The sequence below is a fragment of the Enhydra lutris genome, unplaced genomic scaffold (genome assembly GCF_002288905.1).
Source record: "Enhydra lutris kenyoni isolate GAN:26980312 unplaced genomic scaffold, ASM228890v2 scaffoldscaffold12, whole genome shotgun sequence".
Lineage (NCBI taxonomy): Eukaryota > Metazoa > Chordata > Mammalia > Carnivora > Mustelidae > Enhydra > Enhydra lutris.
The window spans coordinates 6,688,688-6,716,009 of NW_019154096.1; the positions used below are offsets into that span (position 1 = coordinate 6,688,688).

A 27,322-nucleotide genomic window follows, 5' to 3' on the forward strand; every position below is an offset into this window, starting at 1 on the left:
CCGTGGGTGTCTGCAGCTGCTATCTGTGCTCTTGGGATCTCCAGGCTGCTGCTGAAATCCTCCTGATCTCTTTCCCCACTGGGGGGTTGTCATGGCTGAGGAGCTCTCTCTTGGGGTTCGGTCGGGCTTGCGGGTGCCATTACAGTAGCAGAGGCACTGATGGCTGATGCCCATGGGTCAGTGACAGGTCTGCGATCTGGAGCAGAGGCGCTCATAGAGCAGGGGCAGCTCCAGGGTCCGGGCCACGGGCTCTCCAGCAGCAGTAGAGGCTCCACGCCCGAGTTGTGGGTACATGTGGAGCAGCTGTGCAGCTGGGGATTGGAGCACAGGAGCTTGCCAAGGACAGTGTCCAGGATAGCCCTCAGCGGTGGCTCCAGTGCCTATGATTCAGGTACATACCGAGCAGTTCCCGATCCAGGGTCTGGAGCACAGGCACATGTGGTGCTCCTGCAATGTTGTGTTCTGACATGGGTGTGGATGGAGCAGGTGGAGCTCTGCAAACAGGGGCACTTGGGGGTGGGGGCTGCAAACCTGTTCCCGGGGTGGTGTGTAGAAGCTCCTTATGGGTGAGGAAGCAACAGCTCATCTCCTGGGGTGGGGGCAGTCCATGGTGGTGGTGATGGCGGTGATGGCTCTTGGCGATCCCAGTCGTGAAAGTTGCTGGTGTCCTTTGTGGAGTAGGCGGCTGGGGTCTGTGTTTGTCAGGGGGGCTGTGGAGTGGCAGGGACTGCTGGGGTCCTCCACGGAGCAGCCACTGGGTGCTGGGACGGCATCGACCATGTGGCTGAGACTGAGAGTCTCTGCACTTCTTTGTTCCTCGCTGTTTCAGCTAAGTTAATCCTTCCAGGGGTCCTTTCTGGGTGATTATTCCATGTTTTGTGCTATAGGTTTTTAATTGACTCTGGAGCCCTCCTGGGACTATCTTCATTTGTGAACCGCTAATTGTGGTTTTTCTGTGGGGTGACAAAGGCTTATATTTTCTTTCCCTTCTTGCTAGGTCCCTATCCCCTTTTTTCTTCATATGGGCATTAACACTATAAATTTCCCTCTAAGCACTTCTTTTGCTGCCTCCCATAAGTCTTGGTATACGGTGTCTTCCTTTGTATTTCTCCAAAAGTGTTTTCATATTTTAATTTCTTCCTTGACCACTGTCTATGATCGTGTTGCTTAATTTCCACATATTTGTGAATTTCCTAAATTTTCTTCTGTGATTTATTCCTAATTTCATTACTTTGTGGTTGGAAAACGTACTTTGTACGATTTGTACCCTTTAAAGTTCATTGGGATTTTTTCATGGCCAGTATATGGTCGGTCCCAGGCAGTGTTCTGTATGCACTTAAGAAGTGTCGGTTATGGGGCACCTGGGTGGTTCAGTGGGTTAAGCCGCTGCCTTCAGCTCGGGTCATGATCCCAGGGTCCTGGGATCGAGCCCCTTATCAGGCTCTCTGCTCCGCGGGGAGCCTGCCTCCACCTCTCTCTCTGCCTGCCTCTCTGCCTACTTGTGCTCTCTGTCTGTCAAATAAATAAATAAAATCTTTAAAAAAAAAAAAAGTGTCGGTTATGTTCTTGTTGCGTGGAGGGAGGTACGAGCAGGTACCTCGTACATCCGCTTGGTTTCTCGTGTTGCTTGCATTTTCATGGTCCATCTTCTGACTGGTTGTCCCATCTGTTACTGCAGGTGGGTTATTAATGCTCTAACCATGACTGTGGAGTATCTCTTTCTCCCTCCATCTCTGTTAATTTTGTTTCTTGTATTTTGGTGCTCCATTGTTAAGTCATGCATGTTTATAATTGTTATATTTCCCTAATGGATTATAGATTCTAAGTTTGTAGGTTTCGGAGTTAACATAACTTCCCCCTGATTATGGCATTTAAGGGTGATTTTTGTGTAGATAAATAAGTGGGGAGTTAAGAGAGCCTCTTCCTGTGACTACAAGCCGAGCAATCAGTACTTCAAGTTGGAGGTGTCATTTTTAGTGTTTCAAATGGGGAAAGGTGATTTCATTCATAGATCTACAGTTAGTTATAGTGTATTATTTTTCTTTGCAACATAGATGAGGAAGAGCAATGGAAACAAAACTTTAAGGACATTAAACAAAATACTCTCTCTTATTCTATCAGCCACATCAGGGATCTAATTCAATAATGACTCCTATTTTAGGACGCACAGGAAATTTTACCTCTTCTATTATTCATACTGTTTGGAATTATTGGGCAACAACCTTAATAAAATCTTTGCAATAAAGGCATTGTCGTACATTTGTCAAAGTGATGGCATTGTTCAGAGGGTTGGAATCACACTAATCCTAACATTCCTAAATAGGGACAACAGTAGGGGATCCATTTTGGGACACTCTTCGGGATCAAATCCTGGGCAAACCATCTGAAGAAATCAAAGAGTGTCATAAACCAAAGCCAATCCTCCTTCACACTGGAGAGGTAATGCATTTTGACTATCATAGTAAAATTAGTATATTGTTATTTTAAAACAGAACTTGTGAGAGACAAATGATAGCTCTTATGGACAGAGTTCTTATTTAGATATTCCCACATCAAATTTTTAATATTAAAAATATGTACATTAAGAATCTAAGGCATAAGGGGTATGATTATTAAGTATTGTGACTTAAAATTTATGATAAATAACTAGAATGATGAAAACAGTGGTAAAGGAAGAATTCAATCGACATATATCTTATTCAGGATTCATTGTTATTTACTCCAGGACAGGAGTTCACATATAATTCTCTGCAGAGGAAAACATCCTCAGGTCATAAAAAAAAAGGGGGACATGTTCATATCTCAATTTTCTCACAACTCAGACAACACAATCAACTAAAGCAATAGTCTTTTAATACTCCTTTTGGACCATGGATTTTTTACATTCTAAACATCAAAAGGCCGTGTCAGTGTTTGTAATATAAATTACTGATGGAGAAAATATTTTTGAGTAAAGTTTTCCTCCCTAACATTCAATTGAAATTCTTCAGGAAAAAGAAAGAGGAAAGAAAGGAATAGAGGGAGAGCTTCTACACTAATCTGACTAAGGAAAAGGGTAGATTGTCTTGGAGAAAACTTGGGAGAGTAAGGCAAGACTTGGTAACTGCAAATTTTTAAAGTGCTATGAGAATACAAAGAGTAATGATTAAGTTAAGCTGTTCCAAATGTAGAATTATATATCCATCTTGGCAAGGATGGTCACCACGGTGCTCCAAGAGAACCCTTGGTTACCTGCTACACATTGTGATTCTAGGACACCAGATCCACCAACAACTTCATTGATGAGGAAGGAAGTCAGGTGAATACATCTGAGATCCTTATGTTATGACCAGTTTGAGGATCTCATACTACCTCATTCATTAGATAGAAGGTCTGTGCTGATAGGCTAAAGCACCCAAAACAGCTGGACACATTGTCAATCTTTTTATCCATAAAGGAACTTGTGTGAGCATCTTCTGTCTTTTGCCCATAGAAAGAACAAAATCCCTAACACAGTTTTCATGTTTTGGGTTTTTAGTTGACAAAACCTCACCCCTGGCACCCAGATATTGTTGATGTTCAGATTGTCACGATTGGGTACTTGGCCATAACTGCCATCCCTGGGGAGTTTACGTAAGTCTCCTTTGTTATTCTGTAGTTAAAAACGTAATCATAGTGTATGTGTTTCTGTTGGAATTGCTTCTTCTCACGGGCCATAATTCTGAACTGACTCCTTTGTATCTCACGCTGCCATTTTGGCAACAGTGACAAATATTTCAACCCTCTTTTGGTGTGCCTCTGAAGAGTAAATCTTTTGCTGTGTATTTCTAGTGGGTAAATTGTAGCAAACAAACATTTGAAAAACTGCTTGCAAATGTAAATGATGTGCATTACCATGTCAGCAGAAAGACTTGAAATAGTATCAAAATATAGATACTGGAAACAGTTGAAGTATTAGAAGCAGGAAAGATTGAAATCTGCTCCTTAAGCAGTCTTCTCTGTTTCAGTAAGTAGCCCTTTTATATCTTTCTAAACCTTGGAGTCATCGCTGAATTCTCTCGCTTTTCAATTTCTCCCACTTTCAGTGTCACAGCAAATTCTGCACATTCCGCCCAGCCACCATTAGCTCTCCTCTAGGTTACCGCCATAACCTCCCATCTCACCTGCTTGCTTTCTCCCTTTACTCCTCTATAGCCTTTTCTCAATACTACAGTCAGGGAAATCCCTTGAAAACCCAAGTTTAGCCAGGGCTCAGAATCTTCCAATGGCTTCCCATCTCACTCTGGGTAAATTCTTAAACCCTTACAACATCCTGCAAGGGCACCATTGAGATTTTCCCTGTGCAACCTCTCTGATCTGATTTCATACCCATCTCCCCCTTACTCACCCCTCCTTCAGCCACCTTGGCTTCATCGCATCACTTCAAGCATACTCCTGTTTTAGGGCTTATGAACTTCTGGTTCCTTCTGCCTAAACACTTACCCTCCTTTCGTCACCACAGCTGGCTCTTCTATTCCTTCGCTTCTCGGCTCGGATCTCTAACAGAGATGCTCATTGTACTGACATAGGACACTGTCCTCACCACCATCACCACCACCACCATTACCACCGCCACGGCCGTATTCCCACAGCATTAGCACCGGCCTCATCATCACAAGAACAACCACTACCCCCTGTCATCCTTACCCTGCCTTACATTCCCCATAGCACCTGCTGTCCTCTCACTTCTTATATTTGCTTGCTGACCATCTTCCTCTCTGGGATGTAAGTTTCCTCCTGTTGAATCCTTAGCATTTCAAAGTGGGCCTCTTCTGTAGTAAGTGCTCTGTTTTATTGAAGGTTTCGATGAAGGAAAGAAATGATACATTCTTCCTAGGCAGGAGCGATGCATTCTCTACCTGCCTCAGTTTTTTTTTTTTTTTTAAGATTTTATTTATTTATTTGACAGAGAGAGATCACAAGTAGATGGAGAGGCAGGCAGAGAGAGAGAGAGAGGGAAGCAGGATCTCTGCCGAGCAGAGAACCCGATGCGGGACTCGATCCCAGGACCCTGAGATCATGACCTGAGCCGAAGGCAGCGGCTTAACCCACTGAGCCACCCAGGCGCCCACCTGCCTCAGTTTTTACTAACAGAACATGAACAGTTTACTTCTGCTGAAACAAAGAATGGAAAATGATTGTGGTCTTTGCCAGTGATATTTATTGATTCCCTTTCCCCGCTACAAGTTGTCTGCTTTCAGTTTGGGATTTATTTTCAAGATAGGACAGTTAGGGACAAAAAGCTCAATTTTTGCTTTGCTTTGCCGTAGAGCTCCTATGAAACTTACCATATTGTATTATGAGCCAGGATCACACCCGTCTCTCACTCTGAGTTTTTCCTGTATTTTTTGCATACAATCTGAGTAGGAAAACACTTAGATAAATCTGTTTTCTTGACTCAGGACCATGTCTGGACGGAGACTTCGAGAGGCAGTTCAAGCTGTAAGTTAAAAATGAAATTAAATGTCTATGCGTTTATATTTGATGAAGAGAAAAGAATTCCCTATTCCTGTAATCTGATACCTTTTAAATTAATCTTTGCTGAGATGACCAGAGTTTCACAGTTCCTGAAAGTAATACCTAGAGGTGACTATGAAATATTAGTGGTATAAGAACAAGCTTAAAGATTATAAGGGAACTAGAATCAGGTTTAAATAATTTATTGCTCTTTATATATTAACAATTTAGAAGTTGATGATGGTTTTATGGATTAAATACCAAATCACCGTAAGTACCTTAATATCATGAAGTCCTGTCTAAATAAAATCTAACACATGTTAAGAGTTCTGTATCTTATCTCTATTTACTTATATTCAGAAAACATTGCAAGTGGTTCTAGAATGACATAATCAACAGAGATCTTATTACTTGGAGTTGGAAATAACTACTATGGTTAGTTAGTATCCATTTAGGAGATGGGTAAAATATCTGTCATTCAGTAATAAGACAATTCTCCACCTGCAAATGTAATCACTAAGATGTTCATAGGTCCGTCGACTTGCTCAACTGTAGTGTAGTTATGGCTCTAACTTTTCCTCAAGGACTCACTGTACTTCTACATTCGTTGGCAGTTCTGATCATTATGAGTGATGTTAGGAGAGACGCCCTCCACCACCACTGCTCACATCTAGGATCATATGTTAAGTTTAACTGGGCTGATAATATACATTACAATGGAGAGTAATTTTATCGGGCTCTACCTTTCCCCCACTAGGAATTTGCAACCAATGGGATGGAGAATATGACCATCGTGATTTCGGGTCTGTGCAACGTGTACACACATTATATTACCACCTTTGAAGAATACCAGGTAAAGTGGAAAGTTCTCAGTGTTTAAATGAACTACCCCCTCATCAAGATTCTTGTGTCAAATGCAGGTTTTCCTTCTAGACTTCCTTAATGGTGTTTTTGAGAGATGCTTTTGTTTTGGGAAAGAGGAGAGGATGATAAGCCAGAGGTTGTATTGGGGTGTTCTAGGTTTGCCCTTTCCAAGTTCAAGTCAGAATTCGGGTCTTACTGATGTCGACTTTTTCTGAAATAAAGTATTTCATCAGGGGTACTGTCCATAGTGCTTTTAGTGCCTGAAGCAGAGAAAACTCCTGCTGATACTACTATTTATTGAATGTACTAGCTCAGCACTTTGCAAATATTATCTTCAGTCATCTTCACAACAAGCACTGGAGTAGGGTTTTATTATATCCATGACATAAATTAAGAAACAAAGTCTCAGAGAATTTAGGAGAGGTGATGTTTCTTTGATTGCAAATAGTGCAGACAGTAGCTCAAGTACTTTCTTTTTTAAGATTTTATTTATTTATTTGACAGAGAGAGAGAGAAAGATCACAAGTAGACAGAGAGGCAGGCAGAGAGAGAGGAGGAAGCAGGCTCCTGGCTGAGCAGAGAGCCCGATCTGGGGCTCGATCCCAGGACCCTGGAATCATGACCCAAGCCAAAGGCAGAGGCTTGACCTGCTGAGCCACCCAGGTGTCCCCAAGTACTTTTTAACAGTAGTTGTCAGAAGCAAGGGAACCGTCTAGTTCCCATAGTTCATGTTTGCTGATATATCTGCTTGAATCTCTTGGCAGTCCAGACAGGGGCATACAATCTACTTTTTTACAAATGTCCCATGATGCCAACAGTGGCATCTGCCCTGTGGCCCTCTATTGACTTTCCTGAAACTCTCTGCCTTCTAGGAAATTCTCTTGAACAAAGGTTCTTAACTGAGGCAAACTTGGATGAGAATACTTTTCATTTATCCATTTTTTTCATTTCTCTGTAACTGTTATGTAGAATTTCCTTCAATTAGGAATGTAGGTAACAAATGGCAATAATATTAACAGTAGCTCTGACTTTGTCACCAATAGGAACCACAGATACTTTTTATATCACAGAGAGTTATTGCAGATTTGGAAACAACTCCCCTCTCATCACTATTTTAAAATCATAGTAGTTACGAGATCCACTACTAGATCTTGTTACTCAGTAAAGCACAAACATTACTTCTTGTTCAGTAAAGAAGGACAAACATTATTCTTCAAACATTATCTTATCACAAACATGGTTTATTTTTCTTTGATTAAATATATTTCAGTCTGATTCATTTCCTTTGTCAACAATGTATTTCATTTTATACATTTAGAAACATTTACTCTGAGAGGGGTTCACAGGCTCCACAGACTGCTATAGGAGTCCAGGGCACAAATAAGGTTAGGAACGCCTATAATGTCTCTCAGGGACATGTTCCTTCAAGGATTAATATTAATTTATTCACTAATTCATCCAACAGATATGGGTTGAGACAGATACTGTACTAGGCACTATCTGGGCGTAACAATAAGTAAAAATCCGCCCCTACCCTCAAGAGTACTAGGATTTAGGATCTAGTGAAAGGCAAAGAAGAACAAGTAATCTCATTACTGTAAAAGGGATGCATAAGGTAATAGGAAAAGAAAGAGAAAGTGCACTAGTCTTTATTGGGTGTTTGAGAATGGAGACCTGCAGATTTTCGGGAAGATGTAACCCTTGTCTAAGTTCTTGAGAATGAGTAGGACTAGTTAGGGAAATAAAAGTGAGGGAGGAATCCCATAAGGAAGAAGCTGGACATGCAGTGGTCTGGGGGTGCTGAGTTAGTATGTTTGAGGGGCCATGAGTAGTTGAGAGTAGGGAGATGAGAGCTGGTTGATGGGGAGGTTTTCAGTGGTAGAGCATCTTTTATGCTCTGCTACAAAGCTTGACCTCAATAAGGAAGGAGGTCGTTTTGGAAAATGGCAGTAGAATTCCAAGGAAGGAGTGTTCTGATCAAATTTTGATTTAAAAAGGTCACTAGGATGACAGTGTTGAAAAACAAATTAGAAGGCCAAGTGTGGGGGCAAAGAACTGATTAGGAAGTTGTCCTTATCTGGGTGAGAGCCAAGAGTCTGGCCACAGTAAGATCAGGAGAGACAGAGGAAAATGAAAGAATTCAAGAGATTCCAAGTAATGGTCGCTTGGAGACTTTCAGGATATAGGATGAGGGAGAGGGAAGAGTCTAAGATGGCAGAAGGTTGGCATTCGCTGGGATGACGGACGTCGCAGGGAGAGCAGGTGTCTTTGGGGTGATGAGTTCCACTTTAGATCTGATGAGTCTAGGATTCCTGTGGAACAACAAGAGGCTTGCTATTCAGTGTAAGGAGATGTATCTTGTTCGGTTTTATAGCTGTGTGATGGTTAAATGTCCTTCTCCAGACAGAACCATCAATGCCCAATTTCCTCAGGAGTTACTGAGACCCTCACTTCCCTTATTTTTTCCCTCTTGCTGTGCTCCTTGAAGGCCAGCATTTATATTTTAAGATAGATTTAAGATAGACTTAAGCTCAGGAGCTATTCCCCTCTCTCAAATTGGATGGACCAAGAGTCCACATGGTATAAACCAGGAGAACCCATTGTTGATGGGAGCCATTTATTTGAGCTGATAAGTGGAAATGCCCACCGTCCTTTGTCATGATTAATCTTGTTTGAATTATGTGAGATGTCCAACCTCACACCCTTCGTCTAGGACGTTGCATCTCTGTGAATGCGTGGAGATACACAGAATGGTGTAAGACTCAGTCCTGTGTCTCCTGCAGGCTCAGCGGTATGAGGCAGCATCTACAATTTATGGACCACACACTCTGTCCGCTTATATCCAGCTCTTCCAAGGCCTTGCTAAGGCCATTGCTACGGTAATCAAAACTCATATGCTTGTGTGTCTTGGGAGAAGGGAGATGCAGAGTGAAAGAAAAGAAAACTTGAGCTCCCAACGTTCAGTTTCTTTCAAACCCCTTGTATTTAAAAAGTTTGTAGCTACAACATAGCTCTAAGAAACAAAACCATCAGTGAATTCAGATGCCGTTAACATCTCATGGTGGTGACAGCTTTGTTCACATATGTGATCTCATATTATCTTCGTGATCATCCTGTGAAAGTAGGGAGGTATCATTTTCTCCCCATCTTTCAGATGAGCGAAGTGGTCTGGAGATGCGAGTCATTGGGCTTATTCTAACTGTAGCCGGGGTCTGGACCAGTGTTCTCCAGTCCTGGCCAGAGTCTCTCCAATCACTTCATGAATTGAGCAGGTCATTCTTCTGAGAGGCCTATTTCCCATACCACAGCATCTCTGAAACAAGGATGCATCTTCCCATCAGAGGAAATTTATGATTATAATCAGTGACATGTTTTTACTTTCTTGGTGGCTCAAAAATAAGGCAGTTGCTGTGAGCACTAGAGGCTGAGAAATGATGGAGTGTAACTGTGGAATGCGTACACTTTGCATCGATCTAGAATATATACACCCCAACACGTTGAATTAGAAGCACCCCACCTGTGGATCTCTTTCTTTGGGAGTGCAGGTATCAATGAAGCTGACTCTGGCCTCAGCAGATGAGCCAGTAGACAGGATAAAGGGCTTAAAATCATTGGCAGATCTTTATATAATACCCTATAAGCACCAGTAAAGCCTGGGACACGATTGCCGCATAGCAAAGACAACAAAGCCCTTTCAGAGACAGAGCTTGGTTAGATCAAGTGGAAACAAATGATATAGCTGCTCCTGTGGGTCGAAACAATTGAATATTGGCAATTCCATATGCCTCCACCTAATTGCTGACCATAGGAAATTTCACTACAGGGTATCTACTTAAGATGTATTTTTTTTTTTTTTAAAGATTTTTTATTTATTTGTCAGAGAGAGAGAGAGCGAGCACAGGCAGACAGAGTGGCAGGCAGAGGCAGAGGGAGAAGCAGGCTCCCCACAGAACAAGGAGCCCGATGTGGGACTCGATCCCAGGACGCTGGGATCATGACCTGAGCCGAAGGCAGCTGCTTAACCAACTGAGCCACCCAGGCGTCCCAAGATGTATTTTAATTGCCTGATGATTGTTTTATCATAGCATTCCTCTCCATTTTAGGTCTGGTCCTTTTTTTTTTTTTTAACCAAAGTAGAACTGCTTTAATTTTCATCGTGAGAGCTGTAACTCCTCCTAGAATATTCTGATTACACAGTAAAGAATAAACATATAACCCATCCCAAGGGATAGGCTCAGACTTCACTTGCATTATGACTGTATGTCTACAGTTCCTTCCACGGAAATAGTCTTCAAGTTTTATAGTGACACGTAGGGAGAAAGTGTGATTCGTTTTGTAAAAATTTGTGTCACAGCCAGTGTTATGGTTCTCTCTCTAAGATTAGCTATGAGATCTCAAAAAAGAATACTGAGTATCTCCCAGCTTACGTTCCCATTTGTGGAAAGGGAAGGCCAGCAAATCGATGTTATGGCTGTTGAGAAGATTAAATTATTAAAAGGATCAGTGTCCATTATGAAGGATTCCCTAAAATTTGAGATTAATGTTGTAATGACACCATTAAAGATGACAAATTTTGTGGAAAACATAGATTAAACCAGTCAGGGCATATGCAGATCTTAACTTTTAAGTTAAAAGTATATTTATTATATGTATTTTTAATTAGCACAGAGAAGGATCTAGGGGGAAATAAAGCTTGGTGTTGACTCTGGGTAAGAGTCAGCACATTTAAAAAATTAAAAGGATAGTCACGATGTCATGGTACGAAGGCTTACCATATGTTAGGCTCCTATCCAGAGTCATGTAGTTGAAAAATGACTGTCCCAGAATCTAAACTTGTGTAGTAATTACACTCCAATCTCAGGACTGCATGGTCTGGGGGAGTGAAAGTGTTGTCTATGACCTGAACTTTTCTCTAGTGACAAAAGTTTGAATTGTGGACATCTAGACTCACATTTTAGCAAAGTTGCCCCACATTTTGTTAAAGCTGTTCTCTCTTAGAGAGAGGCGCTGTGTGTGTGTGCATGTTTCCTTTAATGAAGGCATTTCTGGGAGGTGGGGGCCTGGGGAAAGGGGCTTTGACTCTACATTGTGTGGTCCTTAAGCAAATGCTCTCTGTTCTAGGATACAGTAGCCAACCTGAGCAGAGGTCCAGAGCCTCCATTTTTCAAACAACTGATAGCGTCCTTAATTCCTAATATCGCGGATAGAACACCGAAAGGCAAAAATTTTGGGGATGTTCTGCAGCCCACGCAAGCTACATACAGAGTGGTAAGACTCCCCAAGAGATCTTGGAATCTTCCAGAAGCCTGTGTCTGAGGATGGGAAAAAGACACTGTCTAATGTCAACCCCTGCTTCTAATCATGCTGTAGACAATGATAAGTTGCTGTTAGCAATGATAAGTCCTAACAATTTGATAATGGTTGTTCTTGACACTGCAGAGCTCCGCAGATGTGGAAATGGGGAAATATTTATTTTCCAGGTGGTGATGATGTAAAATCAAATTTCTAAAATCCAAGTGCTTCTTTTTGTCTCAAATTGTTGGTCGTGGAACCATTTACTAGAGCTCAGAAAGTTCTCTTAGATCAAGGACAGGAAAAGCACGTAGCAATGAGGCAGGACTTCAACTCCTACAATTTTATGTTGACCTTGTGTCCTTCCACTTTGCTAAATCACTTATTAGTCCCACGAGATTTGGGGGGGGTGGATTCCTTAGAAATTCCTACGTACACTATCATGGCGTCTGTGTATAAAAGCAAGCTTACTTGCTCCTTTGTGGATTACTTTTCTGGAGGCTTTTAATTTTTGTTTCCTTAATGCACTGGAGTCTACAGTACAGTGTAGAAGACGTGTTGTGAGACTGGGCGTCCTTCTCTTGTTTCTAATCAGGAGGAAGAGGACTCAGTTGTTAAGTATGATGTTTCCTTTAGGATTTTTATAAATGACTTTAATCAATCAAGTTGAGAAAGTTCCCTTGTATGCCAAGTTTTTTTGTTTGTTTGTTTGTTTGTTTTTAATGAAGTATGGGTGTTGGATTTGTTCCAAATGCTTTCATGTCTGCTCAGGTGATCATGTAGGATTTTGTCTTTTATTCTATTAAGGTAGTGTATTGTATTAGTTGATTTTCAGATACTAAATAAATACCCTTCCTTAATGGTATAGAATCTTTTTTTATCTGTTGTTGAATTGGGTTTGTTAATATTTTGCTGAAGTTTTATACTCATGCCCACGAGGGACATTTGCAGTCTTCTTTTCGCGTGTTCTCTTTGCTGCTCTTGGTGTCAGGATAATATTCGGATCAAAGAATGAGTTAGCAAGTGTTTCCTCCTGTGTTTTCTGGAGGTTCATAGAAAATATTGGTGTTATTTTTTTAAATATTCAGTCATATTTATCAGCAAAGCCACATGGACCTATGTTTGTCTTTCTGGCAAAATTTTTATTTACTGCTCCAATTTCTTTACTTATCATAAGCTTATTCAGACTTTCTGTTTTTTGTTTTTTTCTTTTTTCTTTTCTTGAGTCATTATGTATCCCTCCTGGCATTTAGTTTGTCTTGAGGAATCTGCATCTTCCTAAAAATTTGCATCTTCCTAGGAAGTTGCTTGTTTTATGTTAATTGTCTAATTTGTTTGGATAAAGTTCACAATATGTTCTTACAATCCTTTTCATTTCTATAGGGTCAACAACAATGACCCTTCTTTCTTCATGATTTTGACAGTTTGTGTCTCCAGAGAGCTGGCTTTTAGCTTCCTTGATTTTATCTATCATTTTTCCTGTTTCAATTGCAATGATTTTTGCTCTGGTGTTTTATATTCTTTCTGCTGACTGCCTAGATTTTATTTTCCTCTTCTCATTTCTTAAAATGGAAGCTTAGGTTCTTTTTACGTGTTAGTATACCTTTTTTATTCTTCTGTTTTTTTGGTTTGGTTTTGTTTTGTTTTACTATATATATTTTTTTATTATTTTCCTAGTAGTTGTTTTAGGGAATTGAAAAGGAAAAAGAATTCTGAATTTCCTTTCCGCACTCCCTCCTTTCAGTACTTCTGGCAGCAGTGGTATATGTGGACATTTCCCCCACACCAAGCAGTTCTCCAATTCTCTGCAGACGTCAGCTTGGTGTCCTGTAATTCAGTTCAATTCTGACACTATCTACTTGGCGTTGGCATTTACTTCACAGGTTAAGGGCTCGGTCCCACAAGACTGTATCCCTCCACTCCCACCGCCTCACACAATTCAGATGCCAGTGATGAATCCAAGTTGTCACTTCTGCTCCTGACTGATTGGCTACAAATTGGAGATTCCCAGGAGTCCGACCTTGGGCTAAATAACTTGCTGGAATAGGCTGACAGAACTCAGGAAAACAGTTTACTTACTAGGTTATCGATTTATTATACATGGCTTACAACTCAGGAACAGCCTGTTGGAGGAGAGGCAGATATAGGGAAAGGGAAGGCCAAGTTTCCATGAGCTCTCCGGGAAAGCCACCCTCCCCAAATCTTCATGCATTCACCCATCCAGAAGCTCTCTGAACCCCAGACTTTAGGGACTTTCATGCAGACTTCATTATATAGGCATGATTGATCAACTCATTGGCTATTGATGACTAACTCAACCCTCAGTCTCTTTTCCCTCCCTGGAGATCAGGGGGTTGGACTTGATAATTCCAACCCTCTAATCACAAGGTTGATTTCCCTGACAACTAGCCTCCATCCCGATGTTACCCAGAAACCCTCAGCCACTGGTCATTTCATTACATACAAAAAGACACACCACTTCTGGAATTCTAAGAGTTTTAGAAGCTATGTACCAGGAGATGGGGACAGAGACTATCTATTTATCTATCTAGTCCATATATATATATATATATATATATATATATATATATGAATATATATGTATTTTATCACAGGTCTACAATATACATCTTAACTAATTGTACCCTACTTCAATATAATACTAACAATTCCAAAAAATATAAAAAGATTGTTCCAATATATCTATTTTCCTTTCCCATCCTTTGTGATATTGTTGTCACATATGTTGAATCTATATATACATACAATACTACAGTGTTATAACTAATTGTCTTAAACAATCTCGTGCCTTCTAAAGAGATTAAGAGAAGATATGGAAAAGCATAGTCACAGAATATTTTAAACAGCCCACATATTTATCATTCTGAGGATCTTTATTGTTTCTTAGGAATTTGAACTACTATTAGCATCTAGCATCATTTCCTTTCAGCATGAAGAACTTCCCTTAGTTCTTTTTGGAGGACAGCTCTGCTAAGAACAAATTCTCTCGGGCTTTATTCAGCTGCAATAGCTTTATTCTCCCTTTATCTTTAGAAGGATAGTTTTGCTCCCTCTTCGTGGAGAAACTTTTTCTTTTAACACTTTGGATATGTTCTCTTGTTGCCACTGTTCTTCACTGTCTAATGAGAAGTCAATTGCTGATTTTATTGGAGTTTCCTTATGTAATGCATCATTTTTCTCTTGCTGCTTTCAAGATTCTCTATTTGCCTCTGTCTGCCCCCAGTTTGCTACAATGTATCTGAATGAGAAGCACTCTTTGATTATCCTACTTGGGATTTGTTGAGTTCCTTGGGTCAGCAGGGTAATATTTATCAAGTTTGGAAAGTTTTCATCTGTTATTTCTTCCAAATTTTTTGTTTGTTTGTTTCTCTCTGCCGTCGAAATCTGGGACTTGTGGTTTGTGAACGTTGGTATACTTGATGTCCTGTTTATTTCTGAGGTCCTAGCAATTTTTCTTCAGGTTTTTCTGTCCATTCTTCAGACCAAATAATTGATTTTTATTTTTATTTTTTTTAATTGTGTTATGTTAATCGCCATATACTACATTGTTAGTTTTTGATGTAGTGTTCCATGATTCATTGTCTGTGTATAACACCCAGTGCTCCTTCCAATCTGTGCCCTCCTTAATACCCATCATCAGGCTAATAATTTATATTGATAAATTCTTGTTCACTTATCCTTTCTTCTGTCATCTCATATTTGATATTAAGTTCTTCTAGTGAATTTCTCATGTCAGTTGTGACTTTCGGCTCTAGAATATCCAATCCATTTTTAACAAGTCTCTTCTCTGAGGTTCTTTATATGTAAAGTAATTATCATCAGACTTTTATTTTTATTTTTTTCTTTAAACGTGACTTATAATGTTCTTAGAACACCTTTACAACAGCTGCTTTGAAGTCTTTGTCTGTTAACTACAACATCCGAGGACACAGAAGCGCAGTTTTGACTGGGCTTTTTTCCCTTAGTATGAGTGACCTTTTCATGTATGCACATCCCATCATTTTGTTGCTGTTGAATACTGAATATGTTTTGGTACATTGTACCAATTCTGGATCCTAGCCCTCCACCCCCACCCCCAGAGTTGTCGTTTTTGTTCGTTTGCGCCCTGAAAACTAGACTGGACCAAGTCAGTCAAGTCTATCTCTCTTGCAATGTGTGGCTACAGGGTCTTCTCTGTTTCTTTTGTTGTTCTTGATTTTACATTTAACTCTGGCTCTCAAGGTGTTGTCCCTATGGTTAAATAACTTAATGTCCAGCCCAATATTGACCAGTGTGTGTGCTTAGATGCTTCAGGGAGTAAGGATTTCAGTCTCTGCTGATAGGTTCTTTTCCTGGGTTCAGGTGGTCCTCTTCTCTGCACGCAGAGTTGAGGGGAATCTTCTGCAGATCTCCAGAGTGTTCCCTCTGTATGTAGCTCTCCTCTCTCTGGTATGCTCTTCTCTCTATGACTTTGCCTTGTGAATATGAGACTATTTGGCCTTCACGGACTCCCACATCTATTCCTTAACTTCAATCAGCTTCCTGGTTTTGCTTAAGCTCTGCCTCCTCACGCTGTACGTGCGCTCTGAGGGCATTAGGCTGGGGCCATGGCAGGGCTGCTTTTGTCTCTTTTCTGTCACTCCAGGATCACTGTTTTCATCGTTTGGTTGCTTTCATTGCTCTGCTGTCTGTAGAGCCATGGTTTAATATGTATTTGCCCAGCTTGTTTGTTGTTTCAGGTGGGGAGGTAGGTACACATCCTGTCATTCCACTTTGTACTTCACACGAGCCAGCATCAGTGTAAGTGTAAGTCATTCAGGGAAAGTGTCGACTGCTTTGATTTGAGTCAGTCTCCTTCCTGTAGGTGTGTCAGAGGGAAGTGTGAGACAACATTAAAGTCTGAAAAAGCCATTTTTAATGCATTGTCTTCATCTCTATCTGAATGTACTAAAAGCGAATTCATTGGTGAAAAATTCTTGAGTAATTTCTCAGCCCAAAATTCCCATGTCCATGGTTGCAAGGTGTGTTATCTAATATTCTCCGAAGATAACTCATTTGATTAAGTAGGATAGAATCTGCACGGGTGTCCAGCATCCTTGAACATTTCATAAATCATGGCCCAAATATGAGCACGATGAAGAACAAACTCATAAGATAAGTTTTTATCTTCAGGGAGAAGTTGCTGAAGTTACCTTCGTAGGCGCCAACCCGAAGAACTCAGCAGAAAACGAGGTAAGCATCAATGATTCTTTTGACAGATTTAAATCCACTTTTTAGTTGTCATTTGAATAGCCTTATGGAGATTAATGACATAATGATAAAATGCTCCAATTTGCTTTTCATCGTATTTTTTAGGTATGGGGAAATTTTCCGTAGGATGAGTACTATGGAATTCAGTCTGGGGGGAAAAAGCACAGGAAACATTTAATCGGGTCTGCTCAGAATCACATATTGCACGAGGTATCAAGAGTTACACTGTCCCTGGAGAAGATAGAAATTTGAACACAATCTCATTTATGTATTCCAATTTAGAAACTCTACTAAATTGGGTAAAATAAGCAAAGGGCCAAGAATGAAATGTATCCTTGGTTCCTTCCCACCAATTCTGCCTCCCCTCTTACTCCAGCATGGTAGCCTCCAGTCCCACCTCCAGAGTGATCATGGGCACCTGCGGGGGTACTCCACGGCTTGGGGCCCTGGCCCGGGCGCTTTATCTTGCATCTGCCCTTTCCTGACCCTTGACTGCGGCACTGAAGGGCTATTTATTTATTAATCTTGAAAAAAATGACACAAGAAATACATGTTTGATGTAAAAACAGACCATATAGAAGAGCTTTTTTTTTTTTTAAGATTTAATTTATTTATTTGACAGACAGAGATCACAAGTAGGCAGAGAGGCGGGCGGGGGCGGGGGGAAGCAGGCTCTCCACTGAGCAGGGAGCCTGATGCCGGGCTCCATTCCAGGACCCTGAAATCATGACCTGAGCTGAAGGCAGAGGCTTTAACCCACTGAGCCACCTAGGTGCCCCTAGAAGAGCTTTAAAATAGAATGTGAAAGTGCCTCTCTTTCCATAAACCTTTTCAGAGGTAATAACTGTTCATAGTTTGTTATGTATCAATTCACACTTCACTGTTTTAATCATATATAAAGTATACATAGGTAATGTAGCTATTAATAAAATGAATCAATTTTGCTCCTCTGTAACTCCTTTACAATGTTCTTATAACTGGGGTCCCTGGGTGGGCTCAGTCACGTAAGCATCCGACTCTTGATTTTGGCTCTGGTCATGATCTCAGGGTCATGGGCTGGAGCTCAGCGTCAGGCTCCCTGCTGAGCAAGGAGTCTGAGTAAGAGTCTCTTTCCCACCCCCTCTGCCCCTCCCCCCACTCTCTCTCGAAAAAGAAAAAAAGAATGTTCTTATAAGTCCACAAGATAACTAGGCATATTCTGGTTGTGAAAATTCAAACAATAAAGAGATATGTAGATGAAAAAGAAAGTATACAAAAGTGATTTCAAGGTCAGATTTTTTTAGTGTGGCAGAAGCTGTTTTTTCTGTATCCATGAGCCATTCTTCCCAGGGACCACTGTTACTTAGAACCCCAAACACCCTTCTCCCAAACAAGCCTTCCATTTCTGTTCATTGAAATATCCTTATTGCTCTGATAACAATTGTGGCAATATGACATCGTCAAATATGTCACTGGGGAAAAATGTTCTCCTGCTTGGAAATTCAACATGCACCTCTGGAAATAATTTCTCTAGGCGGTCAAACTGTGCCGTAATATTTGCATGTTTATAGCATTGTTTCCTGAAGATATCAAAGCGTTATGGCAAAACTGCAGGATTAGCTGTCCTTTGATACCCTTAGGCTGGAGAAATACCATCATCGTTATTACCTTGGAGAAGCAGGAGAACAAAATGCTTAAAGCACTATAACAAGAATAACATTGGCTGCTAAGAACGCTCTGGGACTCGGCATACAACAATTTTTCTTCCCTTTTATGTTAGTGATCCTCACCACTATTCATCAAAGTTTTATTCTTTGTAGCCACCAGGTGAAACGCTTTACATACATTATTATGTTAATCTCATTTAATCCTCCCTACTATACTCCCTACTACTTACATTTTATTGTCCCCACTTTACAGATGAGGAATCTGAGGCCAGAAAGATTAAGTAACTAGGATTAACTAATTGTGTTTCAGGTAGAGATTAGGGTTGGGAGGGGGGAAAGGATAGCCACATAGTTCACATATGCAGTGGTCTAGACTCATTCTGTGGTCTACACTCTACACCTGTCCATGAGGTTTCACCCAATCTCCTACTCCATCCACAGCCTCTCCAATGTCCCTCTGCCCTAAATGGCCAGAAACCCTTCTCTTCACAAGTCACCATCATCATGAAAACGTTATTGACTATAACCTATCAGTTGAGTAATTTGAGTTTTAAATAATCCCACGGCCCAGGTGTAAGTAATGGAAAGTATAAAACTTTTCATTCAGCAAAGTTTTAGACCTGTAAGTGACAGATATAAAGGGCTTTAATGGGTAAAAGGGAATGAGACACAAGTCCTGCCCTTAAGGGCCCACAATCTAAAGATTTTTGAGGAAAATTGGAGATTTATGGCCTCTGTATCTTTTAATTTGTTATATTATTCAAATCTGTGCTTTACTTGACACAGAATTCTTGGTCTGAACTGAATTATTATAGCTATTTTCCAATGGGAAAAATATAACCTGCTTTTGACGTGCTTTCTAGCAATCCATTATGACAAAGTATAGGGATTGCTTTTAGCACCCGAGGACAGGGAAGATGTATGCATTCTTTTCAGTTCTTTCACTCAGGAGGTATATTTACTCATAATTCATTTACCCAGAGAAGGAAAGATGAAGAAACTCTCCCATTTTCCTTCCCAAGTCTTGAGGTAACTAGAGAAAGTCTTGGAATATAGATCAATAAACATGTCTTTGAGTTTTTTTCTCTATCTCTTCTCCACCCCCATTTGCAAAATTTGCTATCAACTCTAACATTAAGATCACCCAGTTTTCTAAGGACATTAGGAGAAGGAAAGGCAAAGTGAAGGGGGGAAGTCAGAGAGGGAGATGAACCATGAGAGAGTGTGGACTCCAGGAATCAAACTGAGGGTTTGTGGGGGGAGAATGGAGGGATGGGTGAGGCTAGTGATGGGTATTAAGGATGGCATGTATTGCACAAAGCACTGGGTGTTATATGTAAACAATGAATCGTGGAACACTACATCAAAAACTAATGATGTACTGGATAGGAACTAACATAGCACAATAAAAAAAAAAACAAAATTAAAAAAGTCATGGTGTGTAATAGCCTGGATAAATGAACATTCTGAAGACATTACCTGGAATGTAAATAGAAACACCTAAGAATTTGGATGGAATTCTACTACATTTTCACACATGATATTGGCAGGTGTGCCTGCACGCCACAAGGGACATATTTGCAGACAAGTTCCTTCCATGACTGTGCAGGGTCTCACCAGTTAAACTAATTGCATTTCAGACCCATCAGACCTTCCTCACTGTCGAGAAGTACGAGGCCGCCTCAGAATCATGGTGGACAGTGCATAACGATGCCTCCTGGGAGACTCGGTGAGCATGTCTGTTGCATATTTTGTCTTTCAAGCCTTGACAACAGCTGGTTAGTAATGCAGGGAAGACAAATGGGAAGCCCAGCTCCATGCATGATATTAATGATATCAAATTCCCAAGGATCCTTCTGGCCATATTTAGTTGATTTATTAGACTTCATTTGGATTCTGTTTTTCTGCAAAATATGGTGGTGTGTGCTTCTGGCAGATTAGGTGCTAATGAGGTTATGGCCTCCATCTTTGTAAACATCTGTTAGTTCGGTTTCCTTCCGCAGCCACAGACATTGCTCCTGCAGACTGCCGAGGCTTCCTACACACTGGCCGAAAGGCACTGGGGGTGGGCTGTGGCTTCACAGAGCCTGATGCTCCTTCTGGGACAATCACCAGTCTACACTCAAAGTGTGTCATCTGTATATAGCTGCCCAAGGATCCTTCATTTGAGCCAAAGGCATATTTTGAAGATTTGCAAACTGTGTCCGAAATAAGAGAACGTTTCTTCTCCCAATTGTCTACATTTCACACTGCACAAGTGGTCAGAGGTTTTGGGAATTTGTGTTGAATTCCGATCGCCTTCAGCTAAGTGACGGGTTGCATGTTGGTTTCCTTCCCACGGTTAACTGGAAATCCAGGTTTGACCACACGGTTGCCCCTTTGATAATCACCCATAAATATGGCAGATATTTTCCTCTGATCTTTAGGACTCTAGGGCATAGGTCATTTTTAAACTAACAATAAATACATATTTATGGTTAAAAGAAGACTATACAGTTAATAAAAAATGATTTTGTTTTTTGAAAAGCCCCAAATCAGAATAGCAGTGAACACTGAGGACACAGATAGGCTTCCGTCCTGTCCACCAGCAGCAGTATCGTAGCAGCAGTATCGTCGCGCCTGTCGTGAGAGCACTGGGCCCATCCCTGAAAAACACAGAAGGTTGAGAACACCGTCTGCCCAGAGCACTCACTCAGCACACAGCTGGGGACCTCAGTCAGTTAGCCGGTTGTATCTCACTAGCAGGGTTATCTGAGCTCTGTGTTGTGGTCTGCACTGACCCATATGAGCTGACTCCATCTGTTTCTGTAAACCCAGCCACTGTGCCACACCTCACCACGCTCTGATCCTACCAGAGGGTTCTGTTCCTCTACCGTACCCCGTGCTTTCCCGCTGAAGCCACTTTGCCTCTCGGTTCCTTCTGCCTGGAATGTCTTTCCTCCGGGCACTGTGCATTCAGTTTAAATAACATCTCCATAGAGATACCTCTGCCTTATTTGCTTCATTTACTTACTTGCTTACTACCTACTTGCTTCATTGCCTAGCACTTTTAAGATCATTTGTCGATTTCTGGTTTATTGCCTTTTCTTCCCCCGCCTGGCCCCAGGGAGAAGACGCTCCGTGGAACTTTGGGCCATTCCTGTCTTGCTCACTACTGTATCCTCAGACCTAGAATAGTCTGGCACAGGCAGTCATTAAATATACACTTTTAACAAATGAATCTAGATGGGAGTTTTCAGTGTCAGTTGACACAGGATGACAAGGGCAAACAGAATGTTCTATCAGTTCTCACACAAGAGATGTCCTGTATTCTGAGTATCAGGCGAGGGAGGCTCCTTGGGATGGACAGTGTTTGGGTAGTTAGAAAAGTAGAACAAGTGGGACTATTTCTACAAATGAATATTTCCTAAAAGGTCCCTTCTAGAAAGTCAGTATCTGTCCCTGTTTTGTTCTTTGCTATACTCCCAATACCCGGGCTAGTGCCTTGGTTAGGCTAAGTACTCCCTGAGTGTTCATTCATTTTTCAAATCATACATTTTTAAGAGTAAACCTCGGTTGGCTTGTTTGTTTTCTACCAACAGTTTCTATTGGCACAAGGGGCTGCTGGGTCACAGCAATGTCACAATACAATGGCACATTCCAGACACCGCCCAGCCTGGAAGCTACAGAATAAGATACTTCGGACACAGTCGGAAGCAGGAATTTCTCAAGCCGGCGGTCATCCTTCCATTTGAAAGTGCTTCTTCTACCTTTGAAGTAGTAACTGCTTGGTGAACAGTTGAAAGGTCATTGAAACAGCAGCTACACTCGCTGATTTACAAAAATGATTTCACATGAATGTACACTGTGATGATGACTTCGATAATTGTCCCTATTGGGGAATAGGTAGTTAACAGCGAGTAGGACTGAGGTGGGTGTGTGCGGGGGTCCCGTTCATTTTGCTCTAGGAGCTTTGCATGCCTGATGGTCTAACCCTAATGCATGAGTTCCCTTACGTCTGTTTGAAGAAACATATCCCCTCAGTAGGAAGCCTCTGAAAAGTGAGGGAGAGTGCTTGCAGATGCGTGAACAATAGTACAACTATTTATGTACAGAATTGTTGACTGTTAGTGCTGGGGAAGATTAAAGAGATTGTGGACTTTGATTCTTTCTTTTGCAGATGGGAGCAATGAAGTTTCGCGGATTTAAGATTATCAAAGTGTCCAGGAACCCCCCCCACCCCTTGCCCCCATCACGCTTAAAAATATATAAACATTGACTATCAATGTATACGCCCAATTAGTGAAAATTAGTGCGGAAATGAGCATGCCACCTCTTCTATCTTGAGCATAGCCTCTCAAAGACATTATCCTGGAGTCAGTGTGCCTGATCCAGGACTCGTAATACTGGTAAATTCCTTCTGGCATTGCCTTCTGAGGCCAATCACGAGAAAGTCAGACCTGTAATATTTTGTTCATATCTTGTGTTTCCCTCACTGCCCTTATCCCTTCGAGTTGTGTCTCCTATTCCCAAGACTGGTTCTAAGGGATTTTGACTGTTTTCACTAATCACATTCACCCCCAAAACACAAGATTTGCCATTAGTGGAGATATTTAAAACAAAAGTGTTACTGGATTGGAAGGGGGTCCTTAAAAGGCAAGCTCTAAATTCATTTATCTGTTCTTTTGTCATGCACTTACTCATGGACCTGTTCAATCACAGGATATTTACTAAGACCTACATACCCAGTATTGTACTAGTGCCCGGCCTTGACAATTATTGTGATCATACTTGGGATGAATGTGTAAGTGTCAAAAGGGGACTGTTTCAATGGAGAATGTTTAGTATATAAATTCAATACACTCAATTCAGTATATAAATTCTGGAAGACATTTAAAAAGCCGTAATCTCCAAGTGCTAGTTTATATATAATCTGGGTTGGATGCTCTAATTTAAGGGGAAAGAGGCTCCAGACAATTTGGAAAAAGCTATTTTCATAGTTATTTGGGGGCATTATGAAATACCCAGCCCAGTGTCTGGAAGAATGAGATATGACAATCTGATATTGATTGCCCAGAAGTACTGATTCTGTTTAAAATTATCCAAGTTAATGAGACGCTGGCTCCTAGGCTACCAAGTAAATTTCAAAAAACCAAGTCATGCTTTTGTATGTAGGTAAAAGCTTTAGAATTTTAGGGGGAAAAATCACCGTCTATTTCAAAAACAAACTTTAGGGCTTGAAAATAGTCCTGATACTAAGAACCATAATCCTGGTGTTCACTGATATATGACCGAACACGTTGTATCGCATTGGAGTGGACCTGGGACACTCTGATGGGCCAGGGTTCTGGTTCTGTGGGGGCTCCCTGCTGGAGAATTAGCTAATCGGGATTCCAAAGAATAGTGGTCATTTCCCCTAAGCACACACGGTGTTTAGTATAAACAGTTCAGAGGCTTTGAGAAGCAGGGAATTCTGAAAGTAGTTGACCTTAGACAGATAAATGACATTAGAACGGATGATAAGATTTTAAAAAGCATGTCTCATGATTCAGAAGAGCTTTTGAATTATTTCTCACTACCTCCATGCCTCCCACTGACGCTCCCCAGTGGGTCTGTGATTGCCTGTTGATGACTTGCAACAGTGCCGAGCCAGACACGGCACTGCTTTGGTGCTGAACCTTCCTCACCCATCCTCCGTCCACCAGGACCCCTGGCCCCAAACAACCCACAGAAACATGTTTGCTCACTCGCTGCCGTCTCTTCCAAGCCACGCAGTCCTAGCTCTGCGGTTTGTGTAGGAAAATAAGACCAGATCCCGCATGATCATAAACCATAGCTATTCACACCTGCACTAAGCAACACCACAAAGAGTCAGATCCGATCTGTGAATATATAGAAACCTACATCCCAGCTGTTTTGTGGCTGCTGCTGGGAGCGGCTCTTTGGAGCCAAACCATGTGGCAAAACCTCCTGAAACTGCTGGGGAACATGGGAAAAAAGGAGTATTGTTGGTGGGAGAAGGTGTCTGCGGAAGGTGTTGTGTCTCATGTCAATGTGTCTGTGTTCTGTTTGCTGTAATCTGTCCTCTCTGGTTTGAAGGAGGCTGTGACTTCCTCAGAAAGTACTGAATGATGTCTCTATACTTTTCAATGAGTATTGTGTCAAATTGCTAATATGCAATATCATATTTAATAATAAATTAGTAAGTACAATTGGGAAAATATGTTCTGTTGAGAACTGGTGTGGACAAATGGACACTGTTTTTTCTAAGAGATGGAGTGAATGGGGCTGGATTCCACGTAGGTCAAGTCGGAAAGCGATATGAATGGCGTCTGTAAGTAACCACCCAGACATAAGGGGTCCCCTTCATTGGTTCCTTCCTGCCCTCCAAAGATTTATTGTTGGAAAAATACATATGGTTTTCGAACATTTTTTTTTTTACTACCAGACAATTGAGAGCTTCCTAGGCAGGTAGTTGTCCGTAAAATCATTTCATTAGCCAATTCCAAATAAAGATGCCAAAATGAATAGGCAAGTATCCTCCGATCTACCCTCTCATGCTTCTCCTCCAATGTAGACAAACATACTGTCCTTCTCTAATAGGAGCACGTGGTTTTCATCTTTAGCCAAAAGATTTCATCATTAGATGATCCTTTCCTGTCTTTAGTTCTTCAAATAAAGATTTTGGCTCCTGGCTGTCCCAATCCCACCTGCCTGTTTATAACTGGTTTTTGGAATACTGTGTCTTATATGATGTCACAGAGGAAAGTTTGCATGTTCCTTAGTGATATAGTTAGAATGTGTTCATCTGTAAGTTATAAAACATTCCCGATCAACAGGGGTCCAAATAGTAAAGACATTGACAATCAGATGTAGCAGTAATTCTTAAGGTTACAGAGCCAGCTTTCCCACAACCATTCTATGATGTCACTGGCTTTTTTCCCCCTTAGCATACTAACTTTCATTCTCAGGCTTGTTGCCTCCATCTAAAGAGAGCTCCCTCATGTCTTCCAGCAGCAAGAAGGAAGAGGAGAGTTCCCAGAATCCGTGTTTGAAAGGTGAAAAATATTTAGTAGAATTCTCCTTACATTTCCTTGTCTACAGTTGAGTCACATGTTTCAGGGGAGCCTGAGAAAGAGAATATTTGGCATTTTCTGCCTCTGGACAGAGAGGCAGGTTCTGATCAGCAGGGAGAAAGAGACGGGGCAAGTAGCTGCTGTGTAAGAGGGTCAGCGCACTCCGTGAGCCACACTCCCAGTTACCATGACAAGCAAGCGACACTAGCCACAGAGCCAGCTTCACAGCTCTTTGACCTAATCGGCACTCTTTTTCCCTTAGCAAATCTGTTTCAGGAAAGAACACACTTTGGAACCTTGATGGTGACAGGACGCGCGCTCTACACAGCAAAATCCCAATGTTCATTCAGCAGATTTACACGGAGCCCCTGAATCCTTGGTGGGTGTTGTGCTAGCCCCTAAGGATACGGTAATGGTCAAGACAGCAAGCTCTTGCCATCAAGGAACTTCGAGTCTTAGCAGAAGATGCAGACAGGTAGATAGGCAACTCCATACAGAGTGACCTGGACTGCTGCTGTTGAGTCTGTGGGAGATGGTGTTGGTGATATTGCAGGAGGCGTCCTGAGGAAAATAACATCTAAGCTAAGACCCAGAAGATATTAGCTAGAAGAAAGGTAGTGTGTGTGTGTGTGTGTGTGTGTGTGTGTGTGTGTGTGTGCGCGTGTGTGTGTGTGTTTCCATGCATGGTTGCAGGATGACTACACTTTCCAGGTAAGGGGAATATGAAATAGTTTATCAAGGCTGTAGTTACAGTGCAAGGGAGGAATGGTTAGAGATGTAACCCTGAACTTCACCTTCAATAAAAGCAATTTGGAGTTACATTCGTATTAGCATTTCCCCCTTAAGACCCTTCACTTATAGTATGAATGCACTTGAATGTATTTTCCCTTTGCTAAACTAGTAAGATACAACTTTTAGAACTCAGGAAACTGATTTTTGGTTCCCAGTCTCCAGTGACATTGGGTATCACCTTTCTGTCTTCATAGGCTAGAACTATTTCTTGGAATTGAATTTATTAAGACTTCTTTTGCTCTGTCCATCTCATGTTTCCAAATCTTGATTTTGTTTTGCTTTTTTATGCCTCCTAAATGGGTGAGTGTAGCCAATAAAGACCACTCTCTCCCTTGAGATGGAGTCCAGAGTTCCAGCCTATGTCTTGTAAGTACTTCTTACTACCAAAAAGCTGTCCCACCCACATGAACTTCAAAATTACCTTGGTGTGCATAATTTTAAGTTATCGGAGACCGAGCCTGTGTTGATTTTTTTTTTTTCTTTTTTGGCTGTGTTTTAGGATAATGAGCTATCAGAAACCTGGGATATTGGCTTAACATTAGCAGGAGAAAACAAATCTCCCACCCCACTCTCTGGATCCCCACTTTCCGGAAAGAGTGACATGACCATATTTCCCCCTCTCTTGGAGCTTCCTTATTCAATACAAGACCAGGGTAAGCTGAATGAGCATAAGAACTTAACATCCCAGACATTGTAATGTCAAAAAAGTGTCCAACATGGACCCACAACATTGCTGAGTGAAATTTCAGCCAACTGGCATGTATGATTTTATCAAGTTGTCATCACCACAATGCAGAGAATATGCACTTTGAATGTCTTTCTGAAGCTGTGGATGGTACCCTGCAGATGTATTGCTACTCTGTTAAGTTTCCCTTAGTCTCAAGTCCACAGATGTAAAGCATCTCAGGGAGACTAAGGGGTAGCTTTTAACCATGGGATATAACTGAG

At 41.3% G+C, this 27,322-nt stretch overlaps 1 protein-coding gene across 1 annotated transcript in view; it reads left to right on the forward strand.

Annotated features, from left to right (window-relative positions):
* Window positions 1–22,301, forward strand: part of LOC111145321 (N-acylsphingosine amidohydrolase 2) — a 64,381-nt gene extending 42,080 nt beyond the window's left edge. Inside the window, exons 12-20 of the mRNA XM_022500158.1 lie at window positions 2,324–2,439; window positions 3,518–3,612; window positions 5,421–5,460; window positions 6,233–6,328; window positions 9,123–9,218; window positions 11,461–11,607; window positions 16,804–16,863; window positions 20,168–20,256; window positions 22,109–22,301. Coding sequence (XP_022355866.1) covers window positions 2,324–2,439; window positions 3,518–3,612; window positions 5,421–5,460; window positions 6,233–6,328; window positions 9,123–9,218; window positions 11,461–11,607; window positions 16,804–16,863; window positions 20,168–20,256; window positions 22,109–22,301 — 932 coding nt within the window. The remainder of the gene's footprint in view (window positions 1–2,323; window positions 2,440–3,517; window positions 3,613–5,420; window positions 5,461–6,232; window positions 6,329–9,122; window positions 9,219–11,460; window positions 11,608–16,803; window positions 16,864–20,167; window positions 20,257–22,108) is intronic.
* Window positions 22,302–27,322: the final 5,021 nt, after the last annotated feature.